Source organism: Muntiacus reevesi, chromosome 7 (assembly GCF_963930625.1).
Source record: "Muntiacus reevesi chromosome 7, mMunRee1.1, whole genome shotgun sequence".
NCBI classification, from domain to species: Eukaryota; Metazoa; Chordata; class Mammalia; order Artiodactyla; family Cervidae; genus Muntiacus; species Muntiacus reevesi.
The window spans coordinates 81,977,728-81,998,912 of NC_089255.1; the positions used below are offsets into that span (position 1 = coordinate 81,977,728).

The 21,185-nt window shown below is 44.5% G+C and overlaps 2 protein-coding genes across 7 annotated transcripts in view; one reads left to right on the forward strand and one right to left on the reverse strand.

The window, feature by feature from the left end:
* Window positions 1-4,625, forward strand: part of ZNF410 (zinc finger protein 410) — a 41,687-nt gene extending 37,062 nt beyond the window's left edge. For 4 of the 5 annotated variants that reach the window (XM_065941263.1, XM_065941262.1, XM_065941261.1 and 1 more), the window contains one exon: window positions 3,846-4,625. In XM_065941263.1, coding sequence (XP_065797335.1) covers window positions 3,846-3,884 — 39 coding nt within the window. In that variant the 3' untranslated portion in view covers window positions 3,885-4,625. Of the gene's footprint in view, window positions 1-3,610; window positions 3,669-3,845 lie in introns of all 5 variants that reach the window. The other variant, XM_065941264.1, reaches the window with a different exon arrangement.
* Window positions 4,626-5,105: 480 nt separating this feature from the next.
* FAM161B (FAM161 centrosomal protein B) lies at window positions 5,106-20,991 on the reverse strand. Of its 2 annotated transcripts, none has more exons than XM_065940541.1 (9): window positions 20,861-20,991; window positions 15,194-15,513; window positions 13,684-14,237; window positions 11,629-11,975; window positions 11,089-11,216; window positions 9,104-9,268; window positions 8,792-8,891; window positions 6,975-7,117; window positions 5,106-6,293 (listed from the first exon to the last, which is right to left on the reverse strand). In XM_065940541.1, exons 1-9 carry the CDS (start codon window positions 20,912-20,914, stop codon window positions 6,155-6,157), a joined length of 1,950 nt encoding a protein of 649 aa, XP_065796613.1. In that variant the 5' UTR covers window positions 20,915-20,991; the 3' UTR covers window positions 5,106-6,154. The 2 variants fall into 2 exon arrangements, with proteins under 2 accessions (XP_065796613.1, XP_065796612.1); XM_065940540.1 differs by having other exon boundaries at window positions 6,975-7,135.
* Window positions 20,992-21,185: the final 194 nt, after the last annotated feature.

Sequence of the window (21,185 nt, forward strand, 5' to 3'; positions counted from 1 at the left end):
AAAGCTTTTGTTATTTGTTATCATTGGTTCTTTCCTAAGTCTCCTTCTCCTGGTGACTGCTTTGGAACATGTGTCATGTGGAGCCTTCCTCTGTTTTTTCCCTGCTTCATATATCTGTCTAAAATTTTTTATTATGGAAGTTTTCAAAGAGTATATATACTGAGGAAGAGATTAGTATAATGAACCCAGGTAGGTATCAACCCATCTTCAACAATTAACTATCTACTGTTCTTATCACTCCCCTCCTACTATTTGCTGTTAATGTTTTTATTTATACTGGAGTATTTTAAATCAGATTACAGACATCTCATCTGCAAATATTTCAGTATATACCTCTAACAGATAAATAGTTTTCATAATCATATCTGTATCATACCCAATAAAATTAACCACAATTTATTGATATCTTCTGATACTTAGCCTTTAAAATTTTTTCTCAGAAATATCTTTTTATGGTTGGTTAGTTTGAATTAGGATTCAAACAAAGCCTATATATTGCATTTGGTTAATAATTATTTTTTTATTTGTAATAGTCCACCCCTCTTTTTTTCAGTATAGCTATCTATTTAAGGAATTGGATTATTTGTCCTGTATAATTTCCCACATTTTTATTTTAGCTGATTGACTCCCTTTGTTGCTTGATACATTTCTCTATCCACAGATATCCTGGAAACTGGTAGTTACATTTAGGGGCTTGATTAGGTTCCTGTTTGTTTTTCCCTTGGCAAGAATATTTTGTTGGTGGTTCTCTTACTTCCTACTAGGTTTCATCAAGAGAGATATGATATTAAGTTGTTCTCTTACAGATCTCAAGATTGACCAGTGGGTTATGTAAAAGCTTTGGCAACCATTACTTATCATGGCCTAGATCTGTTTTTTTCATTAGGGCTTAAACAGTGATATCCTGATTCTTTTTTTTCCTTCAGCTTTTATTAACTGTGATTCTTCTATAAAAGAAATACTTTCATTAACTATTGGGTTGAATAGTTCAGGAAAATCATTTCCTTCTCTTTGTACTTAGTACAAATTACCTGACATACCAATGCACAACACTCAGTGTTTTCTTTTTTTTAATGTTTGAAACTTTGGAGCTTTTCTCTCCCATACTACTAAATACCTTTTTTAATTGAAGCACTCCATATTACCCCAAATAAATGCCAAATATATGAAGACTTAATTCATTCAACAGATACTAATATATGTATCAGTAAATATTTCAGTATATACCTCTAACAGATAAAGTTATTCATAATTATATCTTTATCATACCCAATAAAATTAATAACAATTTATTGATATCCTCTGTTACTTAGCACAAGGCACCCTGCTGGGTACTAGTTACACAGTAGTAAATACAATCTCTGCCTCAAAGAGCTTATAGTCAGAGTTAGGGCCTCTACCTTTTATAACTCCACTGCTATATAAATGGTGCCCCTGCAGTTGTGCTGTGTAGAGAGTTTAGAATGGGAAGGGCAATGGGTCAATAACTGGCAGATTTTATTCAGGGTAGTAGTGCTAGTCTTGGGGGAAGTCATGGAATAAATTTTAGAGCTTAAGTTGAGACCTAAGGGATGAATAGCAGTCATCTTGATGGAGACATAGGAGGGATTTGGAAGAAATTTAACAGGTGTAAAGGTAAGCAGTATGCACAAAGGCAGAAGTTGCGAGGGAGCATGCCTGGCTATGGAACCACAAAGGGTTGAGTGTAATGGACTTGGAATGGAGAGAAAGGTGTGGAATGGAAAAATGAGAGCAGGAAAGACAAGCTGGTTCCTCTCTTGGAGGGTCTTACAGGACATGATTTTATCCTGGGGGCACTGGGGAGACACGACATGTTTTTAAATGGAGTATGACATGGTCAGTTTTGTGTAGGCATAAAGTCCAATAATAGTACATTTGTTCTCTTGAACATGAAATTGGCTTCAAAGTGTCCTTGTCTGGGTGATGCTCACTGACAGCCTCAGGCAGACACAATAACACAAACTGCCTAAAAAAAAAGAAAACAAAACTTGGCCTTCACCCCAGGAGAACACAAGGGCCTCTAATGGAAGCCTCAGACGCTTAATTGTGGGTGCCACCAGAGGAACGTGCCGCTCTTAGATGAAGCTGAACATCCTGCACGGTCACGTTTTCCTCATGGATCCTTGTGTGTATACAAATATAACTTCTGTCTGAGCCTCACTTATTTTATTTTCCTTTACTCTACCACTGTTATTTTCCTGTCATCAAGGCATTTCCATTGCTTATTCCCTCCTTTTCCTTCTCAAGGTAGGCTTGTCACATTCTTCAGTACCTTTCATTTTTTTTTCAAGCTATCAGCCCCCAAAGGCTCCAGGCTTCATCTTCTTCCTCATCCAGGGTCTAGCTACTAACTGACCATTCTACCAGTGAATGAGGATTATTGATTCCTTAGCGATTATTTTCATATGCCAGAGAAGGAGAAGGCAGTAGCAAATCTTAAAACAACATGTAGCCATTCCAAATTGTTTCTTAAAGATCACCATGCATTGTAGATCAGACCTGTAAGAATCTATTGATGGACTTCTAATTGGAATCCTGTAAATATGCTCTAAAAATAAAGATAACTTACCAAGAATATCAGAGAACCACCAAGTCAAGTTTCAGAAATTATCATGGAAAACATATGAAGAACTACAAGGTAACTCTCACTCAGATGGTTCAGATTGGACAGTTTTGATTTTCCCTCAGTGTGGCCAGGTCTTTGGAGAATCAGAGGACTCACTGTGCAGGCCCAGCAGAGACCCAAGGGCTTTTTGACCTCCTGTGGACTAAAGGTCATCCCAAATGGGATTCTGTAGCCCCACTGAGTTTACATTCTTGAACTTAAGAACCAGTATAAGTGATTGCCAGCTAGCTTTGACTTTATCTTAGAATATTTTCCAATTGAAAAAAGGAGGAAAACAAATTACCAATTCTTTAACATTTCTCAAAAGTGCCATTGCTAAGTTTGAGTGCAAACATGTGGCTCTTGGTCTAGATTAAATACATACCATTCCTAATCTCTACCACACAGCATCAAATCAGATCTGTAGTTTCTTTAAGTTTTATGCTTTTCTTTAAATGTCTTTAACTTCTATACCATTAAATCCTACTATGTAAATTACCTTCATCTAAATTAAGATCACCAAATATATCTCCAGTTCAAAATTTATTTGATTAGATTTTAAAACATGCTTAGCATTTATCCTGTTTTCATTCCCATCTCGTTTTGTTTTCATAATAAAATAGAACCCAGTTTCATCCATTATTATGCAAAACCACCTTACAGTAGCAACCCTGGGTGTAGAGTGGAATGTCCACCTTATTGAAGACGCTCAGGCTTGTCTTCCTCTTCACAGGAAAGGTATTTTAAGGCCAGGAAATCTCTGATTTTTCATGACTAGGTTGTAGCTTTCATGTAGAATCCCATTCCTTTTACTTCTACTTGAACCTGCAGCCTTTGGTTAACTGACTTTGGTTTAACAGTACCTTGGTTAACTGATCGATGTAAGATTTTTGGTTCCACCAGTTCTGATTTGCCTGACTAGTGAGTGTGATTACACAAGTAATAATTTGGCTTATAGAATATTATTATTATTATTATTATCAGGATATCTTACTGCCATAGTGGAAATGACAGCATCAAGTGGTCAAAGTGCTGTCCCAAGGTCAGTATGTGAATGAGATCCGTCAGTCTCTGCATGCCTCTTGCTTTGGAACTACTATCCCTGACTTACCCTTGTAATGTATTCCCCACCCCCAGTTGTAAACCTTTCACTTAGTATGAGTTATTTTTCCTATTATTCACTGGTAACCATTCCAGATTTGTTTTTAATCTCTTACAGTTACTAAACCAAGGAGATTTAACTGAAAGACGGACATGAGCCATGGGTGCTGACTCCTGGAAGAGCAGCTTTGTCTGATCCCAGAGTGCATTCAGTGGGAACAGGATGCTTGTGGCTCACAAGTTGCCAGAACCAAAACAAAAAAGGACCCCACTTTTGCCTCTGTTCATCTTTCCTGGCCTAGAAGATGAATGTAGGAGAGCTTCTCTTCAGTTACCATCTGATGCAGACAAGGAAGAAAGCAGTGAATATGGGCTGGGTAACTGGACCTACCTCTCTTCCCACTGCACAGTTTTGGGATAGACTTCTCCCAAAAGTGAGTTTGATTACGTGTTGGCTGCAGTTTCTCAGTAAGACTATTGAGGGGAGGTTTTCCTTTGAAGAATTTTCATCCCAGACTGAGCTGTCTTTTCATTTGGGTGAACTAAATCCTGCCACCAACCATAAAACTTCACCAAGAAGTTCAGCTTTCAAGATGCCTTGTTGCTTCAGAGAAGGGTGTGATGTCAGTCCTGTTGTGACATTCTCCCTTTAGCAACCTGAGTAAGAGACTCTCCGCCACTGGGCTGCAAAAAAATAAATTACTTGAATCCCTGCTTGGCCCAAGCTGGGGTACTATCTTGTCCTAATCACCTCTACTTGGCCACTTTGCTTTCTTTGTTTATGGAACATACAGTAGCATGTTAAGAGGTTTTTTTTTTCTTTTTTAAGTTAAAAATCATGAGATTCAGAGCTTCAATTGTTTTTCCTTTAAATAAAACAGCTGGTCAGTTCTTTGGCTCCTTGTTTTAAACAAATTTGTTTTCTTAGAGAGTAGATTAAGAAAATAATTCAGCCTTTCCCTTTAAGATGGGGCACTGATTTACCCCTAGGAGTCCACGCAGGTAAAACTGAGCTCAGAAGTCTCGGGGCGCCTCACATGAGCATCTTCATCCCCAACCAACAAACCCAGATGGTGGTTAGTAGAGTGTCACTCTCGTCATCACCAAAAGGACCATGTTTGAGTCTGGAAAAATGGCAGTAATAACAGATACTCTTGAATCTGTCTAGAAAGGTAGTTTTAAAAACATGATCAAAGTTCTCCTGTTAGAGCAGGCACTCTTGCTATCATCCTGTCTTTATAGGATGATAAATCCCTCTCTTTATAGGATGATAGATCTCTCATCCTGAGAGAGAATATCTAATTACTATTGCTGAGAAGAAAAGCATCCAAAGATCACCTACTAGTAGGACGTCATGGCTGTCAGAAGAAGTTTCAAATTTATTAAAATGAACCTCATGCTGACACAGTTACATACATGCACACAGTGGCACATTCTGAGAAGATACAGCAAAGAATTAACTGCTTTTTTAAATAAAGTAATTACAGTGATAGTTCTTAGTTAATGACATGCATAGTTACCCTGAGTTCATACTTGTATTTTAAAAACGCCAGTTTTATACTAGAACTTACACTTATTTTTATACTAGAACAATGATCTTCATCCAAGGACATTTTGCTACCCAGGGGACTTTTCGCAATATCTGGAGACATTTTTGGTTGTCAGAACTGGGGAGAGGGATGCTATTGGCATCTAGTGAGTACAGGCCAGGGGTGCTGCTAAACATTCTACAGTGTATAGCTCCCTCACCCAAAAGTGTCATCTGGCCCAAAATGTCAATAGTGTTGAGATTGAGAAACCCTGTATTTTGGGTCGCAAAGGTGTCATCCCCCATGGGCTAATTCTGATACACAAATGTGAATCGTTTTGCCCACACATTATTTCCAAATAATTTTTTTTGGAAGCGGGGGGGCGGGCTATGCAGCTTGTGGGATCTTAATTCCCTGACTAGGGAATGAACCTGGACCTTGGCAGTGAAAGTAGAGTCTTAACCACTGGACCACCAGGGGATTCCCAGTAAATTTTAAATTAGTTGCCAACATGCAAATTTCTGGTTTCTGTTGAAAATGTGGTTTATCTGGCAATTCTAGGCCCATAGTCCAGCAGGACAATATTTTCCAGTCTCTTTTTTATCTCCTGCTATCACAGCTAGCCCATATGACCCATTTGTTTCCTGACCAGGAAGGCTTACACGTTTTTTTCTGTACATATACTTAAGTGTGAGCCACAAAGAACCATTAATCAGCTCTGATCTCTCCATCTTGAACTTCTCACTTTGATTTAACTTGGATTATTCTCTGTTATCTACTTTTCTTTCCCCCATTTTCCAGAAGTAACCATGACTCAAAATCCAAGTTTTGCCCGCCTTGACTCAACCCCAAGTTTGCTGCTTGATACTATTCAAAAGCAGTATTGTAAGTGTCCTTATTAAGCAAGTGTTCTGAGATTATCTGGTAATTCGTAAGACAGCTCCTCCAGTTCTTTCATGGGACTTGAAATCTGTTCCAGAGATTCTTCTAAATCCTGCTGTGGATTCCTGATGCCAACTTCTGTAGTTTCATGAGTGCTGCAGAATAAATTAAAGCATTATACAATTTTAAGTTTTAAAGGAACCATCATGTAAGACATAAGCATGGTTTCAAGATTATCATTATTCTGTATGGGGTAGAAAGGCAAATTTCTAGGGGGAAAACTGAGATAGGAATTAGGGTAAGGGCTGCTAGGACTTAACGAAACAAAATTTGAGAGTAATGGAAATACTGTACTTTTTTCCCTTTGACTTAGATGATATCAATGGAGGAGATGGTGCTAATGAGTTACTTTTTAAAAATGCTAGATTTGAACAAGCCATGGTGACCATGCTGAAGGGAAAAGAAAGGCTTTGATCAAGCTTTTACAGCTTTTATTGGGCTCTATAAAGGTTTCTACCTTCACTTGTCAAAGAGTGTAATTTAACATTTAATAGGAAGTAAAAGTACATGATTTTTCTTCAAAAGTGAAGGCATTGGACTGAAATTGGAAAAATGATCTGTTTCATATTGAAGGAATCTAGACCTAATATACAATGGTTATATTTTATTCACAACTGCACTACACACCAAATTTAAATGTGTTACTTGGAGATCCCTGGTTTAGTATACTGTAAGTATAGGGTTGTGACCTCAGAATATGAGTGGATGTTCTAAAGCTTCCTCCCAGCGCCACTGCTAGAGATGCAGTTTGAGAGCTGCAGGATGACCCCAATCACCTGGGACAATCGCCGACTTCCCACCGCTGCTTCCACTGCAGAGCCGGGCTGCCCTGACCCTTGCTCCTCACAAAGCCTTCATCCAGCCCGGCCTGCTTCAGGGTGTCTCGATACCGCTGCTCTGCTTCCCTCCTGGCAAGGTCCTGTGGAACAGAATGAGTCTGCTATCGCTGAATTACCAGGTTAACTCTAAATTGCCTGTTTAATCCGTACGCTTTGATACTTCTTTCCCACCCCACCAACCCACCATTAACGCTGTACACAGATTTGTATGAAAATTACTTAGAGCCTCGTTTTCAAGCTTCAAAGTACATAGGAACTACCTGAAGATCGAATTACAATGCAGATACTCATTTGGTAGTTCTCAGATGGGGCCTGCAATTCTGTATTTCTAATACTCTCAGGAGATGCCAATTGCTGTTTTGGGAACCACATCTTTGCCTGGCCAAGGATTCAGATTTTTGGAAGACCAAGTGAGACAACAATGAAAAAGATGGACTAAAAACATTTAAGATTCAAAAGCAACGAAACCATCATCAGGAACACTTACATATAACAGACAAAATAAGCTGCAGTAGTAACATTTGTAACAGGGTGGATGGTCTGTACATAGACCAGAAAAGGGTTAGTTTTTGCTCCCAGAGTGGTGAAAGATCTTTTGAGATCTGAGAGTAAGCTTCCTAGGAAAAAGCTAACATAAAGAGCAAAAGTCATTATAAGAAATTTTTTCTTAGAAATCTAAGTTGCTGGGGCTTCCCTGGTGGTCCAGTGGTTAAGAATCAGCCTACAAATCCAGGGGCCACGGGTTTGATCCCTGGTCTGGGAAGATCCCACATGCCTCAAAGCAACTAAGCTCGTGTGCCACAGCTACTGAGCCTGTGCCCTGCGACGAGGCCACTGCAATGAGCAGCCCGTGCACTGCAACTAGAGAGCAGCCCCGCCTGCCTCAGCTAGAGAAAGTGCGCGTGCAGCAATGAAGACCCAGTGTGGCCAAAAAAAAAAAAAAAAAGAAATCTAAGTTGCTAAGTAAATCCAAGACAATCCAGTGTGTGTGTGTGTGTGTGTGTGTGTGTAATATGCAGGAAGCTAGGGAGGACTGGACCCAGGAAATGCCTCAATAATGTACTGATAATGCCCAGCATTTGGAACCAGGTCATTATGGAATGCCAACTTTTTTTTGAAACTCTGGAGAGGAGAAAGATCTACAGGGCCTGATGCAGCTCAAAGCTGTCTGGGATGGTGGCCTTTCTAAGCCTGCTCAAGTAACCCCAGAGCTTTCTTAGGGAAATCTCAACTGAGTCCAACTTCCCTAAAAGTCTAGAGAACACCTTAAAGAGGATCTTGCAGTTGGAAAGCCACTTAACCTGGAAGAGGCCTTGTGGGGTGCCTGCGAGCATCCCAACCCCTGAGGACCTATAAATGTGCCACAGCTCCAGAGACTGGGGATGCCTGGGGCACCAGCACCACAGGAGGAGAGGTGACGTCAGCAAGTCAGAGATACGCTAACAGAGCCAGACTGTCAACTGTGTCTACAATCTAACCTCCATTTTGATTCAAACTGTAAACTAGACTACAGTGAAAACCCCAGGAAGTGAAATATCCTTTTATAGATGCCTTTGGAATCCAGTCTTGGATGAAATCAGTCCAGACAGTGTTCACCAATGCACTACTTTCTTTGGGAAAGATAGTAGTAATGAGCCAAATTTAGAATCTTTCTGAGCCTAAGGGAAGTGTTTAATACCCAGATATTAAACTGTTTCATAATTTCTAAGAGCCATCTCATCCAAGACAGAAAATAAATGATACTTTAGATTTACCTTGGTTACCTGTTCGAAGAGATACGGCCGCCTTTGTATTCTTTCCTTCATTTCCTCCAGTTCCTTCTTATACTCTTTTGCTCTTTTACGGTCATTGTTCCTGAAATTAACAAGACTTTTAGAGTGAATTCCAGGTTTTTCCAATCTGGAATACCTTTAATTCCAGTTAAATGGAATAACTCCCATAGACATTGGAAATTCCTAACTGGCAAAATTCTCGACTATGATTACAGGAGCCTACTGAAATAACCCCATTTTCAAGGCAAGTGGCTCCCAAGATAGTTATCCCTTTGATACATGGAGGACACTGACCGATTCTCTTTGAGCTTTGCTTTGAACACCTCCTCCAGGCTCTTATGGGGATCCATGGCTTTTGCACGCAAGGTGACAGATTTAGATATTGCCTGACACTTCTTTTTGTGCATCTCCAACCACTGAGTACTTTCATCTGCTTTGTCCTTTTTCTCAAGTGAACATCTAAAGGGAAGAGGCAAGAAAAATACAGGTGACCAACCTGGGTATAATTTAAAGCAATCTTAGTAACCTCTCTGGAAAGTCAGTTGGTTTTTTTCTATGAACAGGTGACTACCACACTGCGATTTCAGGAAGAATAAGATTCTGTGGTTAAATGCACTGGCAGATGAAGCCTTTCCAGCACCATGGACAGTGAGTTTCTACCCTAGGAGAAGTTCATCAATTGAAATGAAAAACATGAAATAAAATACTCTTAGACTCAGGCTTCCTGCTATCTGGAAACAGTAATACTAATAAGCACCATTTGCTGAGCTACCTACACTGACCCAAGTACAAACAGACACCAATAAGTGCTTTTATAGCTATTAGTTTTTGTAATCCTAACAGCTGCCATCTGAGGTAAGGACAGTAAGTCTCCCTGTTCATAGGCAACAAGATTGGGCCTCAAGGAGGATAAGCTACTTGCTCAAAGCTACCCAGCATGCAAGTGAAAGCCAAAGTTAGAACCAGGATGTCTGACTCCCAAGCCTCTGCCCTTGACAACTGTGCTGTAAATGGTAGATTGGAAGGTGCCTGAGTTCATAGTCCTTTGGGAATACATATCTGCATTTCCATGGAAACCTGGAAATGGGTCTCCCTCAATGCACAGACAATTTGGGATCAACTTGCAGCATTTAGTTTGTGTAAATACTCTACAAGGTACTATGGAGAATTCTACCAAAAAAGTCCAGACTCTTGCAGTTGGATGTTTATATTCAGACATACTAGGAAGGAGGGTGGGAAAGTTTAGCCTGCTAATATGTCACACTCCCTATTGCCAGAATGCAGACGTGGACATCCTCTGCAGGTGGGCCACCCTCTGGCTGATGAGACCTATCGTAGTGAGACCTCAGAATAGAGGCACTGAGCCTTGATTTAGCAGCTCTGAATGAAACTTGAGGAAGAAGGGAGTATCCTTTAGATTCTAAATACATTTCTAAAATCTCTGTTGTGGGTCTTCAGCAGCCAAGTAGGTTCAGTGCACTCCTGTGAGCCCCACAGGAAGGCACTGAGATGCCAGTCCTCCCAGGTTAAGCCGCCTGTTAACACTGACCGCTCCTGCTGTCTTCAGCTCAGAGGCCTGGTGGAGGAACTCCTAATGGGGCACTGGCTGGATGAGAACACCACCAGGACAGTCAGGTCACTTAAAGAGTTAAAAATAAGGAGGCTCCTGTTTCCCAACTGATTTATAATAGTTCCCCAAGATGAATCAGAAAATCTCAAATCTCCGCCATGGATGCCTCATCTTTATGGCAGGTTCAGGCTTCTCTGAATTCCTGTTCCTGTAGCTTCCTCTTTCACCAGTGGATCTCCATCTGTTTGGAAACTTCTTTCTTTCCAGCCTTTATCTAGCTGACTCCTCATTCTTCAGGTTTCACCTTAGACATCTATTACAAGAGACCCAGGCTGCCCAGTGCCCCTACAATTCCCCATATTCCCCCATCATTATACTACTCACAAGATACAATAGTACAATAGTTGCTGCTTTTCTCTTCTGTATTTCAGACTAGATATTAAACTATAGGTTCCATAAGGTATCTCCAACTTTATCACTGTGCCCAGCACAAAGTAAGTCCCCCAAGGACACTGGCTGAGGGATGGCTAGGCATTCCGCAGCACTCAGTATGTGAGGGTCACATGAATTCCTGTCCTGATCAGAGGCTCCCTTTCCACCCCTTTCTCGGTCTCTCTTATGACAAGAGAGGAGGCTCAGCAGATGAGTGCGTTCCAGCATTTGGGCCAAGATCCGAGCACCATGAGCCTCGTGCAGCCTGACCACTCACCGGACCGCAGATTCCCGCTTCCTGGTGGCATCTGTGATATGTACGGGGAGGGTGTTGGCAGAGAGGGAAGCAAGGCCATTCAGAGAACGACTCCTTGACAGGCGTGTGGCGGGTGGCTCTGGAGATTCCTAGAAGAAACAAAGGCTGATATTGGTGGGACAGTATGTGCAATTAGTTTCTGTCTTCACTAGGATTCAACTGCGGTGAAGTACTAGTCAGAGTCTTCATTTAATCCCAAAGCTTTTAATTAGAGGAGAAGAGTTCTTTGGAATTGGTACTGGGACATGGCTAATGGATATCAACTCCCTGGCTTCCAGACTTGCTTGGACTTCTTTCTGCAAAGTCCCCCTACTGAGAGGAAAGGAAGGGAAGTAATCTTGTGGTCCTAAATGTTTAGGATCTGGAATCTGCTTACAGCTGAGCCAGTGTTTTTTGTTTTTTTTTTTTTAAAGAAAAATGTTGTGAGAAGTGCCTTCCATTGACACTTGGCCCCTCCTGTGTGTTGGGCCTCAGCCCTGTCCCTCCTGCCTGAGCTCTCACCTTTCTACCTTCAGAGGAAGCGACATCACAGGGCCTCCGAGTGTGACACCGGCTGGCAGTTCTCAGCAAGAAGGGCTTGTTGCGCGTTGCCTCCCGGGTGTCTCTTCTCTTGGCAGCTTGCTTCTGGAAGGCCTTGTAAAGTTCTTCGTAATCAGGGATGGCAGGATTCACCCGAGGCTGGAATCCAAAGTCAGTGTGCAGAAACCCAAGCTTTTCTTCCCGGGTCCGTGTGGCTGTTCGAGGCTGTCGGTCAGCCTGGCTACTGGAGGGGGCAATGGGGGATGAGGCCTTCTGGAGCGTGTCTAGGGCTCTCATATGGATGCGAATTTTCCTAAGGAGCTCAGCTTCTGTGGAAGAGAAGTCAGGGTGGTAGTGGATGAGAAGGGACCAAGCTTCGTATCAAAAGGTTTGGAGAGCTTTCCCTCTTAAACACTCGCAATGATGGAGTGTAACGAGGCTGGAATCCGTGATTAACTTTCCAGGAATTTTGCAAGCCAGCTGGCACCATGTGGAAAGCTTGAAATTGGCCAGGATAGGAGGAGTATTCCATGAAAATGGCAAACACTACAACTTTCTTTTTTTTTCTCTCTTTTTCTAGACAGTGCCCTAATGAATGTTGACTAGGACACTACTGCTATGTGCCAATCAGGCTGCAGAAGCAGCTGCCATTTACACTTACTGAGCACTTTCTACAGTGCCTTCTTCAGAGATGAAGCAGGAGAAATGGGCCAGACCCCGGCTCCTCTCCCAGGTCTCCCTTCTTGGGCAGAGGCCCCACTGTCCACTCAACTGCCCAAGCCCACATCACTCTTACTGCCTCCTTTCTCATTTCAATCAGTCACAGGTTCTGCCATCTCCTCCTCTTTAACCTCTCTCTGGGCCAGCCTCTTTTCCATCCTCTCTTATTCATAATTTCTCAACTGAGTCACTGAAATAGGCTTCTATAGATCACAATCCCTCTGGACTCGCCCATCCCCCTTTATTATCTCCAGAGCAGAGTGAGCTTTCTGAACTGTGTATCTGACCATGAGCCACCCTAAAACTCTTCAGTGGGGACTTCCCTTATGGCTAAGACTCCACGCTCCCAATGCAGGAGGCCCAGGTTTAATCTAGATACAGATCTAGGTGATGGAACTAGATTCCACATGCCGCCACGAAGACCCTGCACCACCAAGTAAATAAAATCTGAAAAATAAAACCCAACCCCCTTCAGTGTCTCCCTGCTGCCCTTGGGATGAAGGCCAAACTCCCTCCCACAGCCTACAAGGTCCCAGGCCTGGCTTGTGCCTGTCTGTCCCACCCCTCTCTCCTTTCTCTTTCCCCTCTACCTTTCCATGCCTTGAACGTGCTCAGCTTTCTTACCTTCAATGCTATTGTCTCTTCCCATGGCTGCTCCTCCAGGGTCAGCCCCCACGCTCACTTTCCTCTGGGGACCTTCCCTCACTGTTCCCACGCCTCATCACAGTCAGGAACTCTGTTACATGTTCCACAGGCTCCCCCAGGCTTTCCCCTTTATCCCCTGCAAGTGACTCGTCACATTTGTCATGATTTGTCTGTCTCCCTCCCTTGTCCACAAACTCCACATCTATTTCTTCACACCTGGGGTGTGGCACGTGTTCCTGAATGAGCGAATAAAGCCAGAGTCAAGAAGCTTCGCTTCTTGAAATGTACCTCACAGGAGGTGGGAGGGGGCCTTTCCTTGGGGGCAGCTGGCTAGCGGTGGTACTGGCCTAGGCTGGTCCCCGGCCATCTCAGTGGTTCTCTGCTCCGACACCTGTGCTGCCGCAGAGGTGGTGGCATTCACTGACCGAGACAGACGAGGTCATCGGGATGAACCTCGGGCCTCCCACCCCTCTGCCGACCAGGCGCTCCCATTGGACGGGCCAACCCAACCCTACCCGTGGCCTGGGCCTGCACTGAACAAGATCTCTGGTGGGTCCACCCCCGAACAGCCCATCTCCAAGCCAGGATGACCCTGAGCCCGACTCACTCCCCCACAGCACCCCCTCGGCACCTCCGGGCAGGAGGGGGCTGGGAGGTTAAGGATGTCTTTACCCTGGAGTTTGTCCCCGAGGGCTGGCTCCAGAATGGACTTGGGGATCCTCCTTGTGGCCTTCTGCTTGGGGACTTTGGCTGTAGCGGCAGTGGCGGCCAGGTGCCTCTGCAGAGCAGCTTGCTTTCTCTGCTCCTCCTTCTCTAGGAAGCTGAAGGGCTTCAAGGAAGAGAGGAGCAGCTCCTTCCTCTTCTGGATTCCTGCCCGCCTGCGCGCCTCGTTGCGCTCCATGACCTCCTGGTAGAGGGGCAGGTAGACGTGGGCGGGCACGGGCTGGGCCCGGAACTGCCGGTGGCACTCGGCCTCCTCCCGGCCCTGTTTCTCGGCCTGCCGCCTCTCGGGCTCAAAGGAGGCAGGGGAGGCCAGCCACTGCGCCTTCTTCCTGGCCTCGCGCAGCGTCATGCGGAATGGCTGAGGGACGGTGATGGATGACGCCCAGGAGCTGATGCTTCTGTGCCGGGAGGGAGGCCTGAAGCCGGATGGTGGCTGCGGATGAGCCTTGGGAGTACGGGAGGGCAGGGTGCCCCAGGAGCTGCAGCGCCTCACGGAGCCACACCTGGGGGACAGAGCAGCTGTGTGCGTGGAGGACAGGGCAGCCAGGACGCCCGGCTCCTCCAGAGTCCTCCACTTCCCCCCCACCTTCCATCAGGTCACACCTAGTTTCTCAGCCTCACGTCACAGCCCCACAGGCCTCTGGTTTGGTGGCTGGTGGTTTCAGTCGGTAAGTCATGTCTGACTCTTGCGACCCTATGGACTGTAGCCCACCAGGCTCCTCTGTCCAAGGGATTCTCCAGGCAAAACTACTGAAGTGGGTTGCCGTTTCCTTCTCCAGGGGATCTTCCTGACCCAGGGATTGAACCCAAGTCTCCTGTACTGCAGGCAGATGACTTACTGACTGCCTCTAGGCATGCCGTTTTCTCAACCCCGGCCTCTCTCCTTCCCACAGGCCAACCCGGCAGCCCTAGAAGGAAGTCTCCTCTTAGATTGATCTAAGAATTTTCTACTTTGCACTCGAATTTTTTCATTCGGTAGAGAGAAGAGGGCAGTGACGAGGAGGAGGGCTTTAGAGTCAGGCCCAGGTTCAAAACTTGCTTCAAACAATTACCAGCTGTGTGACCTCCAGCAAAGTTCTCCTGGACCCTCAATTTCCTCATCTGCAGAATGGCAAAAATGATATCTGCTTACAGGATTATTGGAAGGAGAAAAGAAATACTACAAGAGATAAAGTAGAACAACATAGAGCAGGGCTTGGCAAGGTAAATGAACCTTGGTGCCATTCTCAGGAAGGTAGCATATTTGGGAAAGGCATCTCTTTAATCGATACCAAAGTTTCAGTTGACGAAGGGTTACCCAGCGTGATTAAGGACTGCTGGGTAGGAATCAGAAAATGTTTAGCTGATGCTGAGCTGGAGCCTGGGTAAGTGGCACTTGCAGAAGGTATTTGTTTTACTCAGGAGGAAGATGAGGCCTAGAGTCACAACGTGGCTTGGCCAGAGCTGCACGCTGCCTTACCTCGCAGATGGGGGGTACTGCACCTGTGGCTTCCCCCTGCCTTTGTCTTGGAAGAAACGCTCCAGGTCCTCATCCTCTTCAGAGAGGCTCTCATCACTGTCTGGGTCAGACGGATAAAGGGATTCCAACCAGCACCGCCTGTCTTTCTGCCTCAGTGCCTGCAGAGTCTCGAAAAAGCTCCCAGTTGAGTCAGAAGTAGAGTCTGTCTCCTCCTCTGGACCGAGGAACTCACTGAGTTTGCTGGCCCTGGGCAAAACCAGCCCACCCCCGTGTAGCTCCTCATCTGCGTCTGTGTCTGAGGAGGATTTGGGGGAAAATATCTAAAACAAAATAGAATAGACTGTGGGTCAAACTATGATTTCAACATGTAACTATTAATTTCATGTTAAATAAATCTATATATTAGGAACTGGGGCAGGGGACCAAGGAACATGTGTTACTTGCTTTAAAGAAATTTCATGTCTCAGAATATAGGCTGTGCTTGGTTGGAGGGCAGGAAAGGGAATCAGAGCTGAAGTTGGTTCATGCGGTGTGGTGAGCATTTGTGGAGTACCTACCTTCACCATGCACCCCTGCGCTCCAGGAATCCCACCTGTGACTTTGGCCACACTCTGGGACCTGCCCTTTGGGGGTTTTACCTACTAGTTGCCAATCTCCCTTTTCCTGCTTCCCCTATCTACACCTCTGCTTTTCTCATATGCTAGCTAATTCCTACCCTCTTACTAGGAATGAGTAATTAACAGGAGAGACAGTGTGGTTTAGCTGAAAGAGTCCTAGAAAGTGGGAAATCTAACTGGGTTTAAACACTCCTTTCATTCAGAAAATATGTACTGGTGTCTAATGTGCAATGCGTGCAGCACCTTCACAGCATCATCTTTCAGGATTTGAAATAGCTCAGTTGGAATTCCATCACCTCCACTAGCTTTGTTCATAGTGATGCTTTCTAAGGCCCCCTTGACTTCACATTCCAGGATGTCTGGCTCTAGGTGAGTGATCACACCATCGTGATTATCTGGGTCATGAAGATCTTTTTTTGTACAGTTCTTCTGTGTATTCTTGCCACCTCTTCTTAATATCTTCTGCTTCTGTTAGGTTCATACCATTTCTGTCCTTTATCGAACCCATCTTTGCATGAAATGTTCCCTTGGTATCTCTAATTTTCTTGAAGAGATCTCTAGTCTTTCCCATTCTGTTGTTTTCCTCTATTTCTTTGCATTGATCGCTGAGGAAGGCTTTCTTATCTCTCCTTGCTATTCTTTGGAACTCTGCATTCAAATGGGAATATCTTTCCTTTTCTCCTTTGCTTTTCACTTCTCTTCTTTTCACAGCTATTTGTAAGGCCTCCTCAGACAATCATTTTGCCTTTTTGCATTTCTTTTCCATGGGGATGGTCTTGATCCCTGTCTCCTGTATAATATCACGAACCTCCAGCCATAGTTCATCAGGCACTCTATCAGATCTAGTCCCTTAAATCTATTTCTCACTTCCACTGTATAGTCATAAGGGATTTGATTTAGGTCATACCTGAATGGTCTAGTGGTTTCCCCTACTTTCTTCAGTTTAAGTCTGAATTTGGCAATAAGGAGTTCATGATCTCAGCCACAATCAGCTCCTAGTCTTGTTTTTGCTGACTGTATAGAGCTTCTCCATCTTTGGTTGCAAAGAATATAACCAATCTGATTTCAGTGTTGACCATCGGTGATGTCCATGTGTAGAGTCTTCTCTTGTGTTGTTGGAAGAGGGTGTTTGTTATGACCAATGCGTTCTTTTGGCAAAACTCCATTAGCCTTTGCCCTGCTTCATTCTGTACTCCAAGGCCAAATTTGCCTGTTACTCCAGGTGTTTCTTGACTTCCTACTTTTGCATTCCAGTCCCCTATAATGAAAAGGACATCTTTTTTGGGTTTTAGTTCTAAAAGGTCTTGTAGGTCTTCATAGAACTGTTCAACTTCAGCGTCTTCAGTGTTACTGATTGGGGCATAGGCTTGGATTACCACGATATTGAATGGTTTGCCTTGGAAACGAACAGAGATCATTCTGTCAGTTTTGAGATTGCATCCAAGTACTGCATTTCAGACTCTTGGCCACAGGACTGGAAAAGGTCAGTTTTCATTCCAACCCCAAAGAAAGGCAATGCCAAAGAATGCTCAAACTACTGCACAATTGCACTCATCTCACACGCTAGTAAAGTAATGCTCAAAATTCTCCAAGCCAGGCTTCAGCAATACGTGAACCATGAACTTCCAGATGTTCAAGCTGGTTTTAGAAAAGGCAGAGGAACCAGAGATCAAATTGCCAACATCCGCTGGATCATCAAAAAAGCATGAGAGTTCCAGAAAAACATCTATTTCTGCTTTATTGACTATGCCAAAGCCTTTGACTGTGTGGATCACAATAGACTGTGGAAAATTCTGAAAGAAATGGGACTACCAGACCACCTGACCTGCTTCTTGAGAGACCTATATGCAGGTCAGGAAGCAACAGTTAGAACTGGACATGGAACAGACTGGTTCCAAATCAGAAAAGGAGTATGCCAGGGCTGTATATTGTCACCCTGCTTATTTAACTTATATGCAGAGTGCATCATGAGAAATGCTGGGCTGGATGAAGCACAAGCTGGAATCAAGACTGACAGGAGAAATATCAATAACCTCAGATATGCAGATGATACCATCCTTATGGCAGAAAGTGAAGAGGAACTAAAAAGCCTCTTGATGAAATTGAAAGAGGAGAGTGAAAAAGTTGGCTTAAAGCTCAACATTCAGAAACTAAGATCATGGCATCTGGTCCCATCACTTCATGGGAAATAGATGGGGAAACAGTGGAAACAGTGTCAGACTTTTTTTTTGGGGGGGGGGGGGGCGCTCCAAAATCACTGCAGATGACAATTGCAGCCATGAAATTAAAAGACGCTTATTCCTTGGAAGGAAAGTTATGACCAACCTAGATAGCATATTAAAAAGCAGAGATATTACTTTGCCAACAAAAGTCCATCTAGTCAAGGCTATGGTTTTTCCAATAGTCATGTATGCATGTGAGAGTTGGACTATGAAGAAAGCTGAGCACCGAAAAATTGATGCTTTTGAACTGTGGTGTTGGAGAAGACTCTTGAGAGTCCCTTGGACTGCAAGGAGATCCAACCAGTCCATCCTAAAAGAGATCAGTCCTGGGTGTTCACTGGAAAGACTGATGCTGAAGCTGAAACTCCAGTGCTTTGGCCAGCTCATGAGAAGAGTTGACTCACTGGAAAAGACCTTGATGCTGGGAGGGATTGGGAGCAGGAGGAGAAGGGTATGACAGAGGATGTGATGGTTGGATGGCATCACCGACTCAATGGACATGTGTTTGAGTAAACTCCAGGAGTTTGTGATGAACAGGGAGATCTGGTGTGCTGCGATTCATGGGGTAGCAAAGAGTCGGACATGACTGAGTGACTGAACTGAACTGAATGTGCAATGCTGGGAAAGATTGAAGGCGGTAGGAGAAGGGGATGACAGAGGATGATATGGTTGGATGGCATCACTGATGTGATGGACATGAGTTTGAGTAGGCTCTGGGAGTTGGTGATGGACAGGGAAGCCTGGCATGCTGCAGTCCATGGGGTTGCAAAGAGTCGAACATGATTGAGTGGCTGAACTGAATGTGCACTGGGTATTGGGTTGAGAGCAGGACAAACAAGGTCTCTACTCTTGTGAAGCTGACATCCTATTGAAGGGAGAAAGACAATGTAAGATGGTATTAATTCAATAAAAGCCACAAAACTATGATAGACTGATGGAGTGGCTATGGGAAGCTTCTCTGTTGATAAAAGTTTGTCAGATAAAGACCACTAGGAATGTACCTGTATTCAGAACTAGGTTTGTTAACTTATTACAGAATACCTTTCCAAAGGACCTTCCCAGTTGGCACTAGTGGGAAAGAATCAGCCTGCCAGTGCTGGAGACGTAAGAGATGTGGGTTCGATCCCTGGGTCGAGAAGATCCCCTGGAGGAGGGCATGGCAACCCACTCCAGTATTCTTACCTGGAGAATGCCATGTACAGAGCAGCCTCGTGACCTACAGTTCATAGCATCATAAAGAGTTGGACACGACTAAAGTGGTTTAGCGCACACTTTGGGAAATTAGGAAACTTGGTTGGGGTGGGGGTTGAGGGCTTTTTCTAGGGTTGGTTTGTCCTGAATGATTCTGAGGAGGGTTAGGAGAAGCAGGGATCAACTCTGGATGGATGCTGTCATGAAGAGGGCAGTTTAGTAAGTGGGTGAATGAGCCATTTTTATCCAAAAGGTGGCAAAGAACAAAGTAGGGCTGGGTAAGCAGTTGGTAAGTAAGCATAATCATTTAGAAGTACGGGGTATTAGTTGTTTTGCAGGTACAACGTGGCCCTGTGAGAAATACCGATTTCTACTGATCTTGCTGCTGGCTTCATCTGGGTCTATTACAGTCTGAGTTGTACTTTCTCAGTCCTGGGATGATTTTCCCTTTCTCACTGTGGAGGACTTTCAGGTTGACACCTTATCGGTGAGAAAAATGTCAGACTTGCCAAGATGTGGGGAAAGAGGGTTTGGGGTTCAAAAAAAAGAACAAGTGCAAAGGACTTGAGGCAGGGACCTGAGGCCGGAACAAATGACTCTTGGAGAGGTAGAAAGAGGGTCAGTGTGGTTGGAGGACAATAGCAGAGAAATCCTTAGAGAGGCAGGCTGGGGCCATGATGGGACAGCACAGGTTGACTGGCTGTAGTTGGGGGAAGGGCTGTTTCTGGTCTCCAAGTGACACCTGGTAATGGCTGAACTGGGTACTCAAAGATCTGGCTCTCATACTGAAAAAGAACACTGGATTTTGAGTCAGAGGTATGTGTACCCTAGCCCTCACTTTGCTACTGAAAAGCGTGTAACTTTAGGAAAATTCTTTTCTAAAAAATGACTTTATTGATATAATTCATACATACCATACAATTCATACAACTCACTGTACAATTCAGTGGGTTTCAGTATATTCAGTTGTGCAACCATCACCCAGTCAATTTTTAATCAACTCTCAAGACACTTCATTTCATTTAGCTGTCACTTCTATTTTCCCTAACCCATTCCCACTCCTCAAGCCCTGAGACCACCATTTTACTTTCTGTCTCTGAATTTGGAGGGCTTCCCTGAAAGCTCAGTTGGTAAAGAATCCGACTGCAATGCAGGAGACCCCGGTTCAATTCCTGGGTCGGGAAGATCTCCTGAAGAAGGGACAGGCTACCCACTCCAGTATTCTGGCCTGGAGAATTCCATGGACTGTAAAGTCCATGGGGTCGGAAAGAGTCGGACACGACTAAGCTACTTTCACTTCACTTCTGAATTTGGGGGCAAATGTCTTAATCTCTCTGTGCCTGTTTTCTCTTCTATAATACAAAATGGAAACGACAATCCTGGAGGTGATTGAAACGATAAGCGAAAACTGAGGGTCACTGCTACGATTCTATGAAGAACCTGACGCAAGGTGCAAGCGGTTCAAGTACCGGAGTTAAGAGCCCGCCTTCGCGTCTGCAAACACTGAGGGCTAGAATCCCACGCCCCGGTGACAAGCCCCGGTCGTCTGTCTCCAAGGCAACGTTTCAAACAGCTCCCTCTCTCAGGGTTTCCTTTCCGGGGTGCAGACCTGATCCCTCTCCTTTTTCTCCCCTCACCTGATGGCTCCACTGAGCGCCGCCGGAGGCTCCTGCAGACCTCCCCACGGTCATCTCCTCAGCCGGGTAGAGAGACAAACGGCGGTGACAGCGGTTGTGACAGCGGCGGTGGAGGCGCAAGAGACGCTGCTCAGGTTCCGCCTCTTTCTAGCGTGGGCCTCTGATTGGCTCCCAGGCGGATACTCGAACCATTCCCCTCCCCAGGCAGCCTCTCATTTATCCCGCCCAGGCAGGGAGGAGTCGCTTTCTGATTGGCCTAGTCTCTTCGCACTTTATACTTCCGGTTTTAAGATCGTAACTCTAGCGGCTGGTGATTGGACGGCTC

Coding starts and splice junctions, on each gene's coding strand:
- FAM161B (XM_065940540.1), bottom strand. CDS start 20,914: ATGACCGTGGGGAGGTCTGCAGGAGCCTCCGGCGGCGCTCAGTGGAGC. Junction 15,514..20,860: donor GCGCTCAGTGGAGCCATCAG/GTGAGGGGAGAA, acceptor ATTTTGTTTTAG/ATATTTTCCCCCAAATCCTC. Junction 14,238..15,193: donor CAGTACCCCCCATCTGCGAG/GTAAGGCAGCGT, acceptor TCTGTCCCCCAG/GTGTGGCTCCGTGAGGCGCT.